This window comes from Bombina bombina, chromosome 7 (assembly GCF_027579735.1).
Source record: "Bombina bombina isolate aBomBom1 chromosome 7, aBomBom1.pri, whole genome shotgun sequence".
Classification (NCBI taxonomy): Eukaryota; Metazoa; Chordata; class Amphibia; order Anura; family Bombinatoridae; genus Bombina; species Bombina bombina.
In genome coordinates, this window is record NC_069505.1 from 360929640 (window position 1) to 360949688 (window position 20049).

General features: G+C 39.0%; 1 protein-coding gene across 1 annotated transcript in view; it reads left to right on the plus strand.

Annotated features, from left to right (window-relative positions):
• Positions 1-20049, plus strand: part of CFAP92 (cilia and flagella associated protein 92 (putative)) — a 207551-nt gene that overhangs the window by 26313 nt on the left and 161189 nt on the right. The window contains exons 6-8 of the mRNA XM_053689398.1: positions 7110-7680; positions 16358-16419; positions 18629-18786. Coding sequence (XP_053545373.1) covers positions 7110-7680; positions 16358-16419; positions 18629-18786 — 791 coding nt within the window. The remainder of the gene's footprint in view (positions 1-7109; positions 7681-16357; positions 16420-18628; positions 18787-20049) is intronic.

The following is a 20049-nucleotide window of genomic DNA, read 5'->3' on the forward strand; positions in this document are numbered from 1 at the left end:
CGCAACTTAGGTTTCAAATCATTGAACATATTAAAAGACCTAGGCGAGGTGGTGATAGGGTTAAGTTGTTGAAAACCAGGGAAACTTTCTGGATATACACCCTACAATCTATGGCTCCTGTAGGAATGAATAAAGAAATAGACTGGGGGGTAACCTTGTAATGTACGAGTCTCTCTTATAATTGTATAATAGTACCATGTGGGTTATATACTTACACTAAACAATATATGTAGATTTGTGAATTTGCAATTTTTGAACGTATTGCTAGTCTTAAGTTTAATTTTAATTGTATATATGTGTGTTATATATTGTTTTTAATTGAGATTGTATGTATTTTCAGGTCTTTGAGGGTTAAAGAAGAATGATCTCTCTGCTAACAACCACTAGAGGGAGTATATAGTTTAGGAATGTATTTGAGTACACCTGAATCAGGTAACTGAGCCCCTCCCCTCTTACTAAGGGTATAAAGTGTGAGCAGTTATGATGTTATTTAGAACATGATTAAGGTCAGCTTGTGACCGAAACGTTGTTTCTCCTGTCTGCCATGATGTTAAACCAATAAAGGAAGTTTTTTGCATTAACAAGGTGCTGCTGCTTTTCTACTTTTCTCAATATTGTATACTAGTACAGTCTTTTTGCTACACATACTGTCTTCACCCCTAGTTAATTAATGATTATTAGGAATGGTGCGGTACAAGCTTGGCATGAAAAAGTGCTGGAGAAATATATAGTTGTAACAATGCAAATAGCGATCTTACCCTCTTTGGACACAACGAAACAGGAATGCCGTAAAAGAAAATGGACCATCATCGGCAGCAAAACCTCTTAATAGAAGTCCAATGTTATGTGGTAGAAAAAACCTCCGTGTGTGACTTATCAAGGGATCAGCTTGTAGACAGCTCCATGCGTGTCACCGGAAGTGTCCTTAACTTGGTCCCGGAAGCACTCGTGGCTCCGTCCGTCCATCTGTGTCCTAATCGAGGGTGCCATTCTCTACCTCCTCTAGTAATGAGTTCCACAATGTTATTGCTCTTACAGTGAAAAAACTTTTCTGTTGCAGGAGATTAAATCTCCTTTCCTCCAACCTTAAATTGTGACCTCTTGTTACAAACAATTTTCTTGGAATAAACAGAGCTTCTGCCATCTCTGTATATAGGCCTTGAATATATTTATATAAAGTAATCATGTCACCTCTCAAGCACCTTTTTTCTAAAGAAAACAGACCCAGTTTGGCTAGCCTCTCCTCATAGCTTAAATTCTCCATTCCCCTTGTTAGCTTTGTGGCCCTTCTCTGAATTTTTTCTAGTTCTGCAATATATTTTTTTGCGATCAGTCCCCAGAACTGCACTCCATACTCAAGGTGAGGTCTTACCAGGGATTTATATAGTGACAGAATTATGCTTTCTTCCCTTGAATCAATGCCTCTTTTAATACATGCTAGTATCTTATTAGCCCTTGTAGCCGCTGCCCTGCATTGTGCACCCATCTTAAGCTTGTTATCTATTACTACTCCCAAATCCCTTTCCTCCTCTGTTTGGCTAAGTCATGTCCCATTTAAATAATAAATAGTTTAAGACTTTATTAAAAATTAATATTGCATAAATATGATTTTATGTTTTCATCTACTTGACTGCAAAGGGTTCCAATGCACTTATGTATGTGTATATCTGTGTACATATGTATTTGTGTTCATATGTGTATATATGTCTGTAAATACATATATATACGGTATATATATATATATATATATATATATATATATAAAAATAAATTTGTACACACACATATATATATATATAATGTGTGTTTATATGTGTGTGTGTATATATGTATGTATGTATGTATGTATATATATATATATATATATATATATATATATATATTAGAGAGAGAGATAGCCGTCAACCGCAAATACGCTGTAATTCCGCAGCGTATTTGTGGCAAGCCTGATTCCCCTTAGTTATCAAACCCTACAGACCGGCAAAAGTAGAATTTTGTGACGTAACATACGATCCGCCGGACTCAGTCCGACACAGATCGATGCTTACATCATTACAGATCTTCCGAATGCAAATTCTGCACAATCTGACTACTTTTGCTAGTTATCAATTTTCTACCAGGTATGCTCGCCACTATTCCGGCCCAGCGTACTTGGTTTTCAATCCACCGCCCTGGAGGCGGCGGATGCCATAGGAATCAATAGGAGTCTGAAAGCAGCGAAAGCTTATGTTCGCTGCTGCCCGATATCCCATTGATTCCTATGGGAACGTTTACACCTAACACCCTAACATGTACCCCGAGTCTAAACACCCCTAATCTGCCGCCCGCCACCGCTGCCACCTACATTATACTTATTAACCTCTAATCTGCTTCCCCCGACACTGCCGCCACCTACATTATACTTATTAACCCCTAATCTGCCCCCCTACACCGCCGCCACCTACATTATATTTATTGACCCCTAATCTGCCCCCCCTACGCCGCCGCCACCACCTACATTATACTTATTAACCCCTAATCTGGCCCCCCCTACACCGCCGCCACCTACATTATATTTTTTAACCCCTAATCTGCCGCCCCCTACACCGCCGCCACTATATTAAATTTATTAACCCCTAAGTCTAACCCTAACACCCACTAACTTAAATATAATTTAAATAAATCTAAATAAATATTCCTTAAATAAATTATTCCTATTTAAAACTAAATCCTTACCTATAAAATAAACCCTAAGCTAGCTACAATATAACTAATAGTTACATTGTAGCTATCTTAGGGTTTATTTTTATTTTACAGTCAAGTTTGTATTTATTTTCACTAGGTACAATAGTTATTAAATAGTTATGAACTATTTAATAATTTCCTAGTTAAAATAAATACAAATATACCTGTAAAATAAAACCTAACCTAAGTTACAATTACACCTAACACTACACTATAATTAAATTAATTCCCTAAACTAAATACAATTAAATAAAATTATCTAAAGTACAAAAAAACAAACACTAAATTACAGAAAATAATAAACAAATTACAAGATTTTTAAACTAATTTCACCTAATCTAATCCCCCTAACAAAATTAAAAAGCCCCCCCAAAATAAAAAAGCCCTACCCTACACTAAATTACAAATAACCCTTAAAAGGGCCTTTTGCAGGGCATTGCCCCAAAGTAATCAGCTCTTTTACCTGTAAAAAAAAAAAATTACAACCCCCCCAACATTAAAACCCACCACCCACACAACCAACCCTGTCCAATTATAGTGTAGTGTTAGGTGTAATTGTAACTTAGGTTAGGTTTTCTTTTACAGGTATATTTGTATTTATTTTAACTAGGAAGTTATTAAATAGTTAGCGGTTTAGGGGTTAAACACTTTATTTAGTTGCGGCGGGGTCCGTGAGCGGCGGTTTAGGGGTTAATACATTTATTAGAGTTGCGGTGGGCTCCGGGAGCGGTGGTATAGAGGGTAAACAGTATAGTATAGTGTGGGTGTTTAGTGACAGGGTACCAATAAAGCTGGGATAAAGCCGAAGAGCAGCGAGATCGATGACTGTTAGTTAACAACAGTCCGCTACTCATCGGCCCCGTACATGGTGCGCAGCTTTTTGACAGCTTTTTTGATAATTTTGGAGAACGTATTCAGGTCCGCGGCAGAGAATTTAGGCGATCTTAAGCGAGCGTATTGGTGCCGTTGAATGCAAGTAAGTTGATGGCTTGATAAATAAATGAGAGATATAGAGAGAGAGAGATATAGATATATATATATATATATATATATATATAGAGAGAGAGAGAGAGATATAGAGAGAGAAATATATATATATATATATATATATATATATATATATATATATATATTATTAAACAACTACCAGTTTAACCCACCTTTGGTCAGCAGCCTGGGTGCAAGAATACAATTCCTTAAAGTAACAAGAGATGCACTCACAGGTCTTTTTCAATAATTTTAATGGAACATTTTCGGGGTTTAGCACCCCTTCATCAGCATACAACTGTGCAATAAATCAAGCCTTTTATAGTGTTTAATAACAAGTGAACAAACACAAACCTCATTACTCCAAAGTGCGCCAAAAAATTTCAGCAGTGGAACGCAAATTGCGTTCCACGGTTAGTGCCAAAACCGGAAGTTCAATGACGTCACTTCCGGTTTTCGCCAATGTATTCATGTCAATAATAAAACAAATTGTCATCAAAACTGACTATAGCCAGAACAGTGTTGTGACTTATAACACTCAAAGAATTGAATAAATGTGTATGGCAAACAATAATAGTGTGGTAAATACTACCGTGTAAACTATTGTTGTGTGTTATTTTGTTACCATGGCAACCGCTGTCATGGATACCCATATTCATTATAGTGCTTCAGTGGAATAAGTCCCTAGCAGTGTACTAGATGTGCTCATATAAATAAAGGAGAAATCCATACAATGTACTTGGATATGTTAGACTTTTTGCACCACAGAATAAAACAGAGCAGTTACCACCCAGGATTATTAATCCCCATAGTGAAATAACAGGCATTCAAACAATAAAAATAATAATAAAATTAGATATTAAAAACATAATTGGGCTATAACATAGTGCTAAAGATGACAATATACTTGTCTTTAAATGCTATTAAAGTGCTAGCCAGATTAACTGGCCACAAATCTGAGAACGTGGATATATACTGAGGGAAGTGGTCATTAAACATGTTGCTCACATGACCTGTTTTTTCAACAATCTATGATTACATTGCAGACCCCATTATTTTGCCTAACTAAGCAAGATGTGTATATATTACCCTAGGATCTGAATCCTATTGGGGTAAGAGCAAAGACACATTGTAAGATGGTACTCTACAAAGAATGCAGACATATATATATATATAATTTATGGAGAGTCCCATAATGTGATAGATGTTGGGACCCCCGAACATTAGCTGTAATATTCAGTGCGATAGATAGAGTAACTCATAAGAGTTGGCCAGGCTTCCACTGTAGAATATAGAACCAAAAAGGATCCAAATTCACAGTTCTGTGAGAACTATGCAAATCTCACCCAATGAAGGGAGAGGTACAGCACAGTCCAAACACAGAGCCACATTGCCCCACTCAAATTATACTCAAGGTATGTAGCACACTAGACATGGGTCACAGAAGATTCTTGAAATCAGGTGTGGTATTCAAACCACCAGGTCTGACGATGCCAATCGGATCCTTTTTGCACCCATCTCCAAAACAGTCGGTGAGACCCCAGTTAATCTATATTATAATTTACTAAAATTGAAAAAAAGAGAGGTTGACCTAGCATTACATGGGAGCTATCTGTCAGATTATTATAGGACAGGCCACATCCCAAGGGGATTCAGAGTCCATAATATACCAACTATTGGTCGTGACAACCCAGAATTTAGAAAAAAATGGTGTTTTATATTAAATAAATGCTCTCTAGATCTGATACTTTTAGTTATAGAGGAGGTCACGGTTATTTTGAGTAAATTGAGGGTGGAGATACATACTTTTGAAACAATGCACAACAATACACTCACTAGTGACCCCCAGGAAAATTGGATATCTAAGATTAAGACACAAATTGATAAATATCAAAGTGAATTGATCACATTCAAAAATAGGAAGTTAGAGACTGTTAACAATGACTATGAGCAGGGTAGAGTTTACAAATGGCTCACTTCTACAACAGGTATTCAACCTAGGAGGAGACAGAGAACTAGACGAGTGCAATTTGAAACCATAGACACCAGTGTTGGTGATTCCACTGATACTGAGAGGAACCCATCTGGTGTATCCTTTTCATCACCTAGTTCATTTAGACAGCGTAATCATCTTACTCAACATGACTCTAGACAACACTCCACTCCGACTCATTTTTTAGGGGTGACTACACGATCACGGGGAGGGGGAGGCACTATAGACCCCATATTAGGAGGGCGGGGCATCAGACACAGGCCCCCCAGACGTCCACGACAGAGGACATAATTATTAATTTAAGCACGCACATCCTCACTGAGAGTGAGTGCAAAGTACTAAATAGAGGATTATCATTCGTGCCTAGTGTAGCTGTATCCGAATTTGACTTAAAATTAGATTTGTACAAACTTAACAGATCTCTCAAGATCAGGGAATTTTTTCAGAACAAAGAATCCACAAGTGTGAAAACTCAGGTAGAGCTCAAGTGCAAGCTCCCAAGCTCATTTGAACCTGCCAACAGCAGCCCCAGTACTAAAACTTTCCTCAGATTAGTTTCCTAAGGTCTTGATATAGAAAGAATGGAAACTATGTGGAAATATAACTTATCTAGGGATGAACAAAAGGCCATCCAAAATCTCCAGGCTGACTCCTCCATTGTAATTAGGCCCGCCGACAAGGGCGGGGCCATTGTCCTGCTAAATTACAGTGATTATAGAGCAGACATCCTGGATCAGTTGGCTGACACGGATACATACACATCATTAACTACTGACCCCACCGCTACATACAAAACACAACTAGATAGACTCATAAAGTTTGGTTTTGAACAGGGGTTCCTATCTGAGCATATCCGTGACTTCTGTACAACTAAACACCCTAGAGTACCCATATTGTATTCCATCCCCAAAATCCACAAAAGATTGGACCATCCACCGGGCCGTCCGATTGTGTCGTCCCGAGACTCGCTAACTCAACCTGTAGCTCAGTATGTGGATGTGTTACTCCAACCAGTGGTTAAAGGGATACGGTCCTACATTATGGATACTACTGACTTCATCAAAAAGATACGGGCTGTTGACATCCAACAGGATGACTTACTTGTAAGTCTGGATGTCAACAGCTTGTACACCATTATACCCCATCAGGAGGGATTATTGGCAGTCCAAGAACACCTTATGGGTGACGCCCTCTATGAGGGTCCCCCGGTGGAATACATGACCTCGCTGATTGAATATTGTTTATTCAAGAATTACTTCCGTTTCGAAAACAAGTTTTATTTACAAGTGGCCGGTACGGCCATGGGTTCCTCCATGGCCCCCGCCTACGCCAACATCTACATGTCACAATTTGAAAATATGCACCTATGGCCTCTACAATGTGCATCAATTATCTGTTATTACAGATACATAGATGACATCTTTTTGGTGTGGCGTGGGGGCATGGAGGAACTCCAGGCATGGTACAATTCATTCAATAATTGTACCAGTAATGTGAAATTTAAAATGACTGTGGATGAACATTCCATAAGTTTTCTTGATCTCACAGTCTTTAAAAACTCAGATAATCTTGGCACCACGTTATATCACAAGCCCACAGACCGTAATTCCATACTTAGGGCGGACAGCTGCCACCCCCCAGCCCTATTGAAGGGCATTGTAAAGTCACAATTTATCAGAACTATGCAAAACAATTCTGATTCGGTGACTGGGGTCTCCCAACTGGCAGGTGTGGGTGAGAGATTCCGTTCAAGAGGTTACAAGACATCTGTGATCCAAGAGACGATGGAGTCTGTGTCTAAATTAACACAGTCTGAATTGATTCAACCAAAGCCTAAACGAGACACCACAGATAAACTTATCATGTCCACTACTTTCACCCCGGCAACTAAGAACACTGGTCAAATTCTACGCCAACACTGGCCCATCATGTCATCTGACCCTAAGTTGACATTCACCAAGAATTTAAAACCTATGGTAGGTTTCAAGAGGGGCACCAATTTAAAAGATTTACTGATGAGAACAGACCCTAAAATGTGTTACAACACTGCCATCAAAAGGAACATCAAGGGATCATATCGGTGCTTAGGTTGCACTACTTGCAACGGTCTAATTGGCACGAAGGTGTTCCATCACCCGCATACGAATCGGACCTTCACAATAAGACACTCAATAACATGCACCACTACGCATGTAGTGTACCTTTTATTCTGTCCGTGCTCCATGCACTATGTAGGCAAGACCTCTGGCACATTACGTGAATGGATGGCCAATCATCGACACGCTATAAGAACTGCCCTCAAAGATGGCGACTCTGAGCAGCCAGTGGCGCGACACTGCGCCCAGAAGGGACATTGTTTCCTCAGTTCGCTATATTCTAATTGATCACATACCCCCATTGGAGCGAGGAGGTGATCGCAACAAACAGCTCTTAAGGTGTGAGGCCCAATGGATGTTTCGCTTGGGGACTGTACAACCTGGTGGTTTGAATACCACACCTGATTTCAAGAATCTTCTGTGACCCATGTCTAGTGTGCTACATACCTTGAGTATAATTTGAGTGGGGCAATGTGGCTCTGTGTTTGGACTGTGCTGTACCTCTCCCTTCATTGGGTGAGATTTGCATAGTTCTCACAGAACTGTGAATTTGGATCCTTTTTGGTTCTATATTCTACAGTGGAAGCCTGGCCAACTCTTATGAGTTACTCTATCACACTGAATATTACAGCTAATGTTCGGGGGTCCCAACATCTATCACATTATGGGACTCTCCATAAATTATATATATATGTCTGCATTCTTTGTAGAGTACCATCTTACAATGTGTCTTTGCGCTTACCCCAATAAGATTCAGATCCTAGGGTAATATATACACATCTTGCTTAGTTAGGCAAAATAAAGGGGTCTGCAATGTAATCATAGATTGTTGAAAAAACAGGTCATGTGAGCAACATGTTTAACCCCTTAACGCCCGAGGACGTGCAGGGTACGTCCTCTAAAGGATGTCAGTTAACGACCAAGGACGTACCCTGCACGTCCTCGGTGTGGAAAGCAGCTGGAAGCGATCCTGCTCGCTTCCAGCTGCTTTCCGGTTATTGCAGCGATGCCTCGATATCGAGGCATCCTGCAATAACACTGTCTGGCCATCCGATGCAGAGAGAGCCACTCTGTGGCCCTCTCTGCACCGGACATCGATGGCCGGTATCGTTGGTGGGTGGGAGCCGACTTGGGAGGCGGGTGGGCGGCCATCGGTGAGATGTGGAGGGGGGAGGGATCGGAAGCGGAGCCGACGGGGGCGCGCACGGGCGCGCGCGCGTGCACGGGGGGTGGCGGGCGGGCGCGTGCATGGGGCGGGAGCGGGTGGGAACCGCTACACTACAGAAAAAAAGTTAAAGAAAAGTAAAAAAAAAAATGAAATAAACTTTTTTTTTTTTAAGCATCTAAGGGATCTGGAAGGGGTGGGGGGTTGGTCTTGGGGGGGGGGAAAGCTACACTACAGAAAAGGGACATTTTTTTTTTAAAAAAAGCATTTTTTTCACTAAACTGGGTACTGGCAGACAGCTGCCAGTACCAGTACCCAAGATGGCGCACATTAAGTCAGAGGGGGAGGGTTAGAGAGCTGTTTAGTGGGGGATCAGTGAGGTTGGGGGCTAAGGGGGATCCCTACACAGAAGCATATGTAAATATGCTAACAAAAAATGCACAAAAAAGCCCAAATATACCTTTTATTTTAGTACTGGCAGAGTTTCTGCCAGTACTTAAGATGGCGGGGACATTTGTGGGGTAGGGGAGGGAAGAGAGATGTTTGGGAGGGATCAGGGGGTCTGATGTTTCAGGTGGGAGGCTGATCTTTACACTAAAGCTAAAATTAACCCTGCAAGCTCCCTACAAGCTACCTAATTAACCCCTTCACTGCTAGCCATAATACACGTGTGATGCGCAGCGCCATTTAGCAGCATTCTAATTACCAAAAAGCAACTCCAAAGTCATATATGTCTGCTATTTCTGAACAAAGGGGATCCCAGAGAAGCATTTACAACCATTTGTGCCATAATTGCACAAGCTGTTTGTAAATTATTTCAGTGAGAAACCTAAAATTGTGAAAAATTTTACGTTTTTTTTTAATTTGATCGCATTTGGCGGTGAAATGGTGGCATGAAATATACCAAAATGGGCCTAGATCAATACTTGGGGTTGTCTACTACACTACACTAAAGCTAAAATTACCCCAAAAAGCTCCTTACATGCTCCCTAATTAACCCCTTCACTGCTGGGCATAATACACGTGTGGTGCGCAGTGGCATTTAGCGGCCTTCTAATTACCAAAAAGCAATGCCAAAGCCATATATGTCTGCTATTTCTGAACAAAGGGGATCCCAGAGAAGAATTTACAACCATTTATGCCATAATTGCACAAGCAGTTTGTAAATAATTTCAGTGAGAAACTGAAAGTTTGTGAAAAAATTTGTGAAAAAGTGAACAATTTTTTGTATTTGATCGCATTTGGCGGTGAAATGGTGGCATGAAATATACCAAAATGGGCCTAGATCAATAATTTGGGATGTCTTCTAAAAAAAAATATATACATGTCAATGGATATTCAGGGATTCCTGAAAGATATTAGTGTTCTAATGTAACTAGCGTTAATTTTGAAAAAAAATGGTTTGAAAATAGCAAAGTGCTACTTGTATTTATGGCCCTATAAGTTACAAAAAAAGCAAAGAAGATGTAAACATTGGGTATTTCTAAACTCAGGACAAAATTTAGAAACAATTTAGCATGGGTGTTTTTTGGTGGTTGTAGATATGTAACAGATTTTGGGGTTCAAAGTTAGAAAAAGTGTGTTTTTTTTCCATTTTTCCTCATATTTTATAATTTTTTTTATAGTAAATGATAAGATATGATGAAAATAATGGTATTTTTAGAAAGTCCATTTAATGGCGAGAAAAACGGTATATAATATGTGTGGGTACAGTAAATGAGTAAGAGGAAAATTTCAGCTAAACACAAACACCGCAGAAATGTAAAAATAGCCTTGGTCCCAAACGGACAGAAAATGGAAAAGTGCTCTGGTCACTAAGGGGTTAATGACCACTTCCCTCAGTATATATCCACGTTCTCAGATTTGTGGCCAGTTATTCTGGCTAGCCCTTTAATTGCATTTAAAGACGAGTATATTGTCATCTTTAGCACTATGTTATAGCCCAATTATGTTTTTAATATCTATTTTTATTATTATTTTTATTTAGTTTGAATGCCTGTTATTTCACTATGGGGATTAATAATCCTGGGTGGTAACTGCTCTGTTTTATTCTGTGGTGCAAAAAGTCTAACATATCCAAGTACATTGTATGGATTTCTCCTTTTTTTATATGAGCACATCTAGTACACTGCTAGGGACTCATTCCACTGAAGCACTATAATGAATATGGGTATCCATGACAGCGGTTGCCATGGTAACAAAATAACACACAACAATAGTTTACACGGTAGTATTTACCACACTATTATTGTTTGCCATACACATTTATTCAATTCTTTGAGTGTTATAAGTCACGACACTGTTCTGGCTATAGTCCGTTTTGATGACAATTTGTTTTATTATTGACATGAATACATTGGCGAAAACCGGAAGTGACGTCATTGAACTTCCAGTTTCGTCACTAACCGTGGAACGCAATTTGCGTTCCACTGACGAAATTTTTTGGCACACTTTGGAGTAATGAGGTTTGTGTTTGTTCACTTGTCATTAAACACTATGGCCTAGATTTAGAGTTTGGCGGTAGCCGTGAAAACCAGCGTTAGAGGCTCCTAACGCTGGTTTTAGGCTACCGCCGGTATTTGGAGTCAGTCAGGAAAGGGTCTAACGCTCACTTTTCAGCCGCGACTTTTCCATACCGCAGATCCCCTTACGTCAATTGCGTATCCTATCTTTTCAATGGGATCTTTCTAACTCCGGTATTTAGAGTCGTGCCTGAAGTGAGCGTTAGAATTCTAACGACAAAACTCCAGCCGCAGAAAAAAGTCAGTAGTTAAGAGCTTTCTGGGCTATCGCCGGTTCATAAAGCTCTTAACTACTGTGCTCTAAAGTACACTAACACCCATAAACTACCTATGTACCCCTAAACCGAGGTCCCCCCACATCGCCGCCACTCGATTAAATTTTTTTAACCCCTAATCTGCCGACCGCCACCTACGTTACACTTATGTACCCCTAATCTGCTGCCCCTAACACCGCCGACCCCTATATTATATTTATTAACCCCTAACCTGCCCCCCACAACGTCGCCGCCAGCTACCTACAATAATTAACCCCTAATCTGCCGACCGCCACCTACGTTATACTTATGTACCCCTAATCTGCTGCCCCTATCACCGCCGACCCCTATATTATATTTATTAACCCCTAACCAGCCCCCCACAACGTCGCCGCCAGCTACCTACAATAATTAACCCCTAATCTGCCGACCGCCACCTATGTTATACTTATGTACCCCTAATCTGCTGCCCCTAACACCGCCGACCCCTATATTATATTTATTAACCCCTAATCTGCCCCCCTCAACGTCGCCTCCACCTGCCTACACTTATTAACCCCTAATCTGCCGAGCGGACCGCACCGCTACTATAATAAAGTTATTAACCCCTAATCCGCCTCACTCCCGCCTCAATAACCCTATAATAAATAGTATTAACCCCTAATCTGCCGACCGAATCTCGCCGCTACTGTAATAAATGAATTAACCCCTAAAGCTAAGTCTAACCCTAACACCCCCCTAAATTAAATATAATTTAAATCTAACGAAATAAATTAACTCTTATTAAATAAATTATTCCTATTTAAAGCTAAATACTTATCTGTAAAATAAACCCTAATATAGCTACAATATAAATTATAATTATATTATAGCTATTTTAGGATTTATATTTATTTTACAGGTAACTTTGTATTTATTTTAACCAGGTACAATAGCTATTAAATAGTTAAGAACTATTTAATAGCTAAAATAGTTAAAATAATAACAAAATTACCTGTAAAATAAATCCTAACCTAAGTTACAATTAAACCTAACACTAGACTGTTCAGGGCTGGTAAGGTAAAAGAGCTTTGAACTTTAGTAATTTAGAATAGGGTAGGGCATTTTTTTATTTTGGGGGGCTTTGCTATTTTATTAGGGGGCTTAGAGTAGGTGTAATTAGTTTAAAATTGTTGTAATATTTTTCTAATGTTTGTAAATATTTTTTTATTTTTTGTAACTTAGTTCTTTTTTATTTTTTGTACTTTAGTTAGTTTATTTAATTGTATTTATTTGTAGATATTGTATTTAATTCATTTATTGATAGTGTTCCGATCAGCCAATAGAATGCGAGCTCAATCTGATTGGCTGATCGGATCAGCCAATCGGATTGAACTTGATTCTGATTGGCTGATTCCATCAGCCAATCAGAATTTTCCTACCTTAATTCTGATTGGCTGATAGAATCCTATCAGCCAATCGGAATTCGAGGGACGCCATCTTGGATGACGTCCCTTAAAGGAACCGTCATTCTTCAGTTGGACGTCGTCGGAAGAAGATGGGTCCGCGCTGGAGGTCTTCACGATGGAGCCGGTCCTCATCGGATGAAGATAGAAGATGCCGCTTGGAAGAAGATGGTTGCCGGTCCGGATCTACTCTTCTTCCCGGATAGGATGAAGACTTTGGACCCTCTTCTGGACTTCTTCAGCCATCGGATGATGGATGTCTAGCCCCCGCTTGGGCTTGGATGAAGATTTTGGAGCCAGGACCGATCGGTGAACCTGGTATGGTGAAGATAAGGTAGGAAGATCTTCAGGGGCTTAGTGTTAGGTTTATTTAAGGGGGGTTTGGGTTAGATTAGGGGTATGTGTGTGGTGGGTTGTAATGTTGGGGGGGGGGTATTGTATGTGTTTTTTTACAGGCAAAAGAGCTGAATTTCTTGGGGCATGCCCCGCAAAGGGCCCTGTTCAGGGCTGGTAAGGTAAAAGAATTTAGAATAGGGTAGGGCATTTTTTTATTTTGTGGGGCTTTGTTATTTTATTAGGGGGCTTAGAGTAGGTGTAATTAGTTTAAAATTGTTGTAATATTTTTCTAATGTTTGTAAATATTTTTTTATTTTTTGTAACTTAGTTCTTTTTTATTTTTTGTACTTTAGTTAGTTTATTTAATTGTATTTATTTGTAGGTATTGTATTTAAGTAATTTATTGATAGTGTAGTGTTAGGTTTAATTGTAGATAATTGTAGGTATTGTATTTAATTAATTTATTGATAGTCTAGTGTTAGGTTTAATTGTAACTTAGGTTAGGATTTATTTTACAGGTAATTTTGTAATTATTTTAACTATTTTAGCTATTAAATTGTTCTTAACTATTTAATAGCTATTGTACCTGGTTAAAATAAATACAAAGTTACCTGTAAAATAAATATTAATCCTAAAATAGCTATAATATAATTATAATTTATATTGTAGCTATATTAGGATTTATTTTACAGGTAAGTATTTAGCTTTAAATAGGAATAATTTATTTAATAAGAGTTAATTAATTTCGTTAGATTTAAATTATATTTAAGTTAGGGGGGTGTTAGGGTTAGGGTTAGGGTTAGACTTAGCTTTAGGGGTCAATACATTTATTAGAATAGCGGTGAGCTCCAGTCGGCAGATTAGGGGTTAATGTTTGAAGTTAGGTGTCGGCGATGTTAGGGAGGGCAGATTAGGGGTTAATACTATTTAATATAGGGTTAGTGAGGCGGATTAGGGGTTAATAACTTTATTATAATAGCGGTGCGGTCCGCTCGGCAGATTAGGGGTTAATAAGTGTAGGCAGGTGGAGGCGACGTTGTGGGGGGCAGATTAGGGGTTAATAAATATAATATAGGGGTCGGCGATGTTAGGGCAGCAGATTAGGGGTACATAGGGATAATGTAAGTAGCGGCGGTTTACGGAGCGGCAGATTAGGGGTTAATAATAATATGCAGGGGTCAGCGATAGCGGGGGCGGCAGATTAGGGGTTAATAAGTGTAAGGTTAGGGGTGTTTAGACTCGGGGTACATGTTAGAGTGTTAGGTGCAGACGTAGGAAGTGTTTCCCCATAGCAAACAATGGGGCTGCGTTAGGAGCTGAACGCGGCTTTTTTGCAGGTGTTAGGTTTTTTTTCAGCTCAAACAGCCCCATTGTTTTCTATGGGGGAATCGTGCACGAGCACGTTTTTGAAGCTGGCCGCGTCCGTAAGCAACTCTGGTATCGAGAGTTGCAGTGGCGTTAAATATGCCTGTATGCTCCCTTTTTGGAGCCTAACGCAGCCATTCTGTGAACTCTCAATACCAGAGGTATTTAAAAGGTGCGGCCAGAAAAAAGCCAGCGTTAGCTACGCGGGTCGTTACCGACAAAACTCTAAATCTAGGCGTATAAAAGGCTTGATGTATTGCACAGTTGTATGCTGATGAAGGGGTGCTAAACCCCGAAAACGTTCCATTAAAATTATTGAAAAAGACCTGTGAGTGCATCTCTTGTTACTATATATATATATATATATATATATATATATATATATATATATATATATATATATATATATATAATCAAAAAATTTTGTAATGTACTTTCATTTAGTCAATTACATTGTATATTCCACATTCTTTATACATAGGTACACAGGTAAGCCTATGTCCTCACTTTTGTTTTCTTTTTTTAACTTTTGTATTCCCCCTGTATATACAATTTCACATCTTTATAGATATTGATTCAATGTTGATATATATCTTTATGTCAGTATATGCTCTATGTATAGCTATATATTTCCCCTGTCTGTTCTCCTACACTGGACACTGTCTGCCTGTTACCTAAGCCCCCCTCATGATTTTTACGACACCTCCTCCTCTCCCTGCACTTTCTGTCTTCTTAGTTATTCTGTTTTAAGATATAAGAGAGAGAGAGAAATATATATATATATATATATATATATAGAGAGAGAGAGGGGGAGAGAGAGGGAGAGAGAGGGAGAGAGAGAGAGGGAGAGAGAGGGAGAGAGAGAGAGAGAGAGAGAGAGAGAGAGAAAGATAGAGAGAAATATATATATATATATATATAGAGAGAGAGAGAGAGAGACACAATTGAGACCTCATATCTTTGATCCTTTATAACTTTTTTTTTATGCAATGTGATTTTTAAATAATTTTTAAGTGTTATGAGTGTAACTGTACTGTAGAATGTATTTTTGATGTGATTTGTGGAACTTTTTAGTCCACTTACTTTCAACTCATTATACGCGCGCTACTTCCGACTTGTGCAAAGTCCCACAATATAGCCATTATCACTTGCGCACAACAGCGCACCACTCGTAATCTAGCCCCTAGAAAGGAACTAAGTTTTGACAACGGATACCACAAGTTAGAAGGAAATTTTATAATAGAAGTAAATTGGATTTTTTTTTTTATAAATTGTAGTCTTTATCTTATCCATGAAAGTGTAGTTTGACTTCCATCCCCCTAAACCTACATCTGTATGCAGTTTGAGATTTACTTTTTAGTGTGATCTTTGATTGTTTCTGCCTCACAATTAGACCTTTTCTTTGATGGAAGACAATCTAGATGCAGATACAGCATATAAAATCATTCACAGCTGTATTCTCTTGTTTAGAAAGTCACGTTAGTTTACCATATGGAGTTATTTTGTGAAATACAAGGGATATCTGTATCACAGTAAATTTAATACATTTACGATCAAATCAATGTGTTGCACATATAGAAAATAAACAAACTTTGTATGATTATTTTTTGCTGAAAACAAACAGAAAAGCAACTTACATTTCTGGATCATAAAATGTATAAGCCCAAACTTCTTATGTGCAGTATAATAGGTAAACTGTTTTTTTCTTTAGATGTAATGTTATTTAATGTTTGCATTGAAGAAGGGTTGCTGGAAGTATTGTTGAAATGCATGAGATAACTATAGTTTTATTTGACAAATCTCAGAAGTCCTCGGTCAGAGCGAGCAGAGGGGGTATGTCGGGTCGTGGCACGCCCAGCTGTTGAGAAACCAGGGAGTAGGAGACATGGGGGGGGATTAACGGGAAGGTACTTTTGTACATATTTGTAAGATGGTTATTGGTTGAAGGTAAAAGTTCAGTCTCTGCACTGATGATTATTTGAAGAAAAAGCCATAGTAGTTGAAGAGGACATGTTTAGTACCCTGAGTTCAGCAATCGCTTCCAGCAGCTCTCAGGGTATTGCATTGATGCCTTGATATTGAGACATTCTGCATCGATGGAGGGACTTCCAGATCCTGTCCCTGCAGAGCGCGCAAGTGATTGGAAGCGTGCAGGGCATGCACACGCTCCATTGAGTCCGGAGAGGGGAAGGTAGAGGGAGAAAGAGAGAGTGGGAGATAGAGGGAAATACATTTTTATAAAGTGATCTTGGGGGGGAGTGGGGGCAGCTACACTACAGAAAATTGGGTTTTAAAAAAAACTGGGCAATTGATTATGAGCAAACCCAAGATGGTTGAAAATAGGTAGGGGGGGGGCGTTTGAGAGCTCTATGGGGGGGGATCAGGGAGGTTGGGGGCTAAGAAGGGAACCATCACTGCTGTAAAAAATATTAAAAAAATTAAAATCCTTTTATTTTAATACTGGCAGACTTTCTACCAGTACTTAAGATGGCGTTGACAATTGTGAGGTGGGAGAGGGAACAGAGTTGTTTGAAGGGGGTCAGGGAGGGATCAGGAGGTGGGATGCGTCAGGTGGGAGGCTGATCTCTACACTAAAGCTAAAATTAACCCTACAAGCTACCTAAATAACCCCTTCACTCATGGGCATAATACAAGGTTGGGGGCGCAGCAGCATTTAAAAAAAAGAAGCAATGCCAAAGCCATATATGTCTGCTATTTCTGAACAAAGGGGATCCCAGAGAAGCATTTACAACCATTTGTGCCATGATTGCACAAGCTGTTTGTAAATAATTTCAGTGAGAAACCTAAAGTTTGTAAAAAAGTGAACGATTTTTTTTTATTTGATCGCATTTGGCGGTGAAATGGTGGCATGAAATATACCAAAATGGGCCTAGATCAGTACGTTGGGTTGATGAAAATAATGGTATCTTTAGAAAGTCCATTTAATGGCGAGAAAAACGGTATATAATATGTGTTCGTACAGTAAATGAGTAAGAGGAAAATTACAGCTAAACACACACACCGCAGAAATGTAAAAATAGCCTTGGTCCCAAACGGTCAGAAAATGGAAAAGTGCTGTGTTCACTAAGGGGTTAAACTTTTTACTGGCAGTGATGTGGGAGGCCAGAGTTTTAGGGGTTAATAACTTTATTTAGTGGTGGTGATGTCGGGGAGCGGCGGAATAGGGGTTAATATCTTTATTATAGTGTGGGCAATGTTGGGGTGCGGGGGAATAGGGGTTAATAAATTTCATGAGTTGCGGCGATGTCGGGAGCGGCAGATTAGGGGTTAATAACTTTAATATAGTGGTGGCGATGCATTAGGGCCTCGGTTTAGGGTGTTAATAGGTAGTTTATGGGTGTTAGTGTACTTTGTTTAGTTATGAGTTTTGTGAAACATTTTTGTTACACAAAATCCATAACTACTGGTCTCAAATTGCGGAACGGATCGTGTCGGTATAGGCTGTAACGCAAGCTTTTTAACCTTAACACACAACTTGTAATACCAGCGCTATGGAAATCTCATGCAAAAACGTCATTTTTGTGAGTGCGGGACTGACGTTGCGTTACAGGCAAAAATGCTTGTGGTATAGCTATACCGACAAGACTCGTAATGGCTGCGTTCTGGTTTTTCCGCTGAAATTGCCTTTTTTTCAGTGTTAAAACCCGAATGCAAAACTCGTAATCTAGGTGAAGATTTGTTTTGAACACTGATCTTTACATTATTTTCATTTTTTTTCAGGCCCTTGAATGCTGAACGCTTTTTTCCAATGATGAATACATTAAATGAAATGTCTGCAAGTCATACAGATTTTCTGGACGCAGAAGCTGATTTAGAGAAATTTAAAATGAAAACGAGAAAATATTCAGTAGAACGTAAAACTGATGCAATGCTAAAAGGTAATTACTGTATAGAGTAGACTATTAATTGGCATCCGTCTTGTAAAACCTCATCTGCCTTAGGGCTCAAGTCTCTAATGCTCTCGTCTTGGGACAGATTGTGCAAAAAAGATCCTTTAAAGAATCCTGTGAAACACCTTGTAGCACTAAAGGCAAATGTTACTGTGATAACAACATATAAAACACAAAGGCCCAGATTACGAGTTTTGCGTTAGAGGCTATGCGGTGCTAACGAGCAGTTTTCACTCAACGCTCACTTACATGCAGTGCTGGTATTAAGAGTTTTTACAAACCCGTCATTAAAAGACAAGAAGTGAGCATTGAGCAAAATTTTGCTCATTGCCGCACTCCAATACCAGCGCTGCTTAAGTCAGCGGTGAGCTGGTCGTACGCCGACACCTACATTATAATTATTAACCCCTAATCTGCCGCTCTGGACACCGCCGCCATTTACATTATACTTATGAACCCCTAATCTGCTGCCCCCAACATCGCCAAACCCTACATTATATTTATTAACCCCTACTCTGCCGCCCCCAATGTCGCCGCCACCTACCTACACTTATTAACCCCTAATCTGCCGCCCCCAACATCACTGCCACTATAATAAACAAAATTAAATAAATTAATCCCTAAACTGCCACACTCCCGCCTCGCAAATATTAGTTAAATATAAACCCCTAATCTGCCGTCCCTAACATCCCTGCCACCTACCTACATTTATTAACCCCTAATCTGCCACCCCCAATGTTGCTGCCACTATATTAAAGTTATTAACCCCTAAACTTAACACCCCCTAACTTAAATATAATTTAAATAAATCAAAATAAATATTATTTTTTTTATTTTACAGGCAAGTTTGTATTTATTTTAACTAGGTAGAATAGTTATTAAAAAGTTATTAACTATTTAATAACTACCTAGTTAAAATAGACAAATGTACCTGTAAAATAAAACTTAACCTAAGTTACACTAACACTACACTATAATTAAATAAATTAACTAAATGAAATACAATTATTTAAATTAAATTAAATTAGCTAAAGTACAAAAAAAAACCACACTAAATTACAGAAAATAATAAACAAATTACAGAAATTTAAACTAATTACACCTAATCTAATAGCCTTATTAAAATAAAAAAGCCCCCCCAAAATAAAAAAAACCCTAAACTACCAATAGCCCTTAAAAGGGCCTTTTGCGGGGCATTGCCCCAAAGTAATCAGCTCTTTTACCTGTAAAAAAAAATACAAACAACCCCCC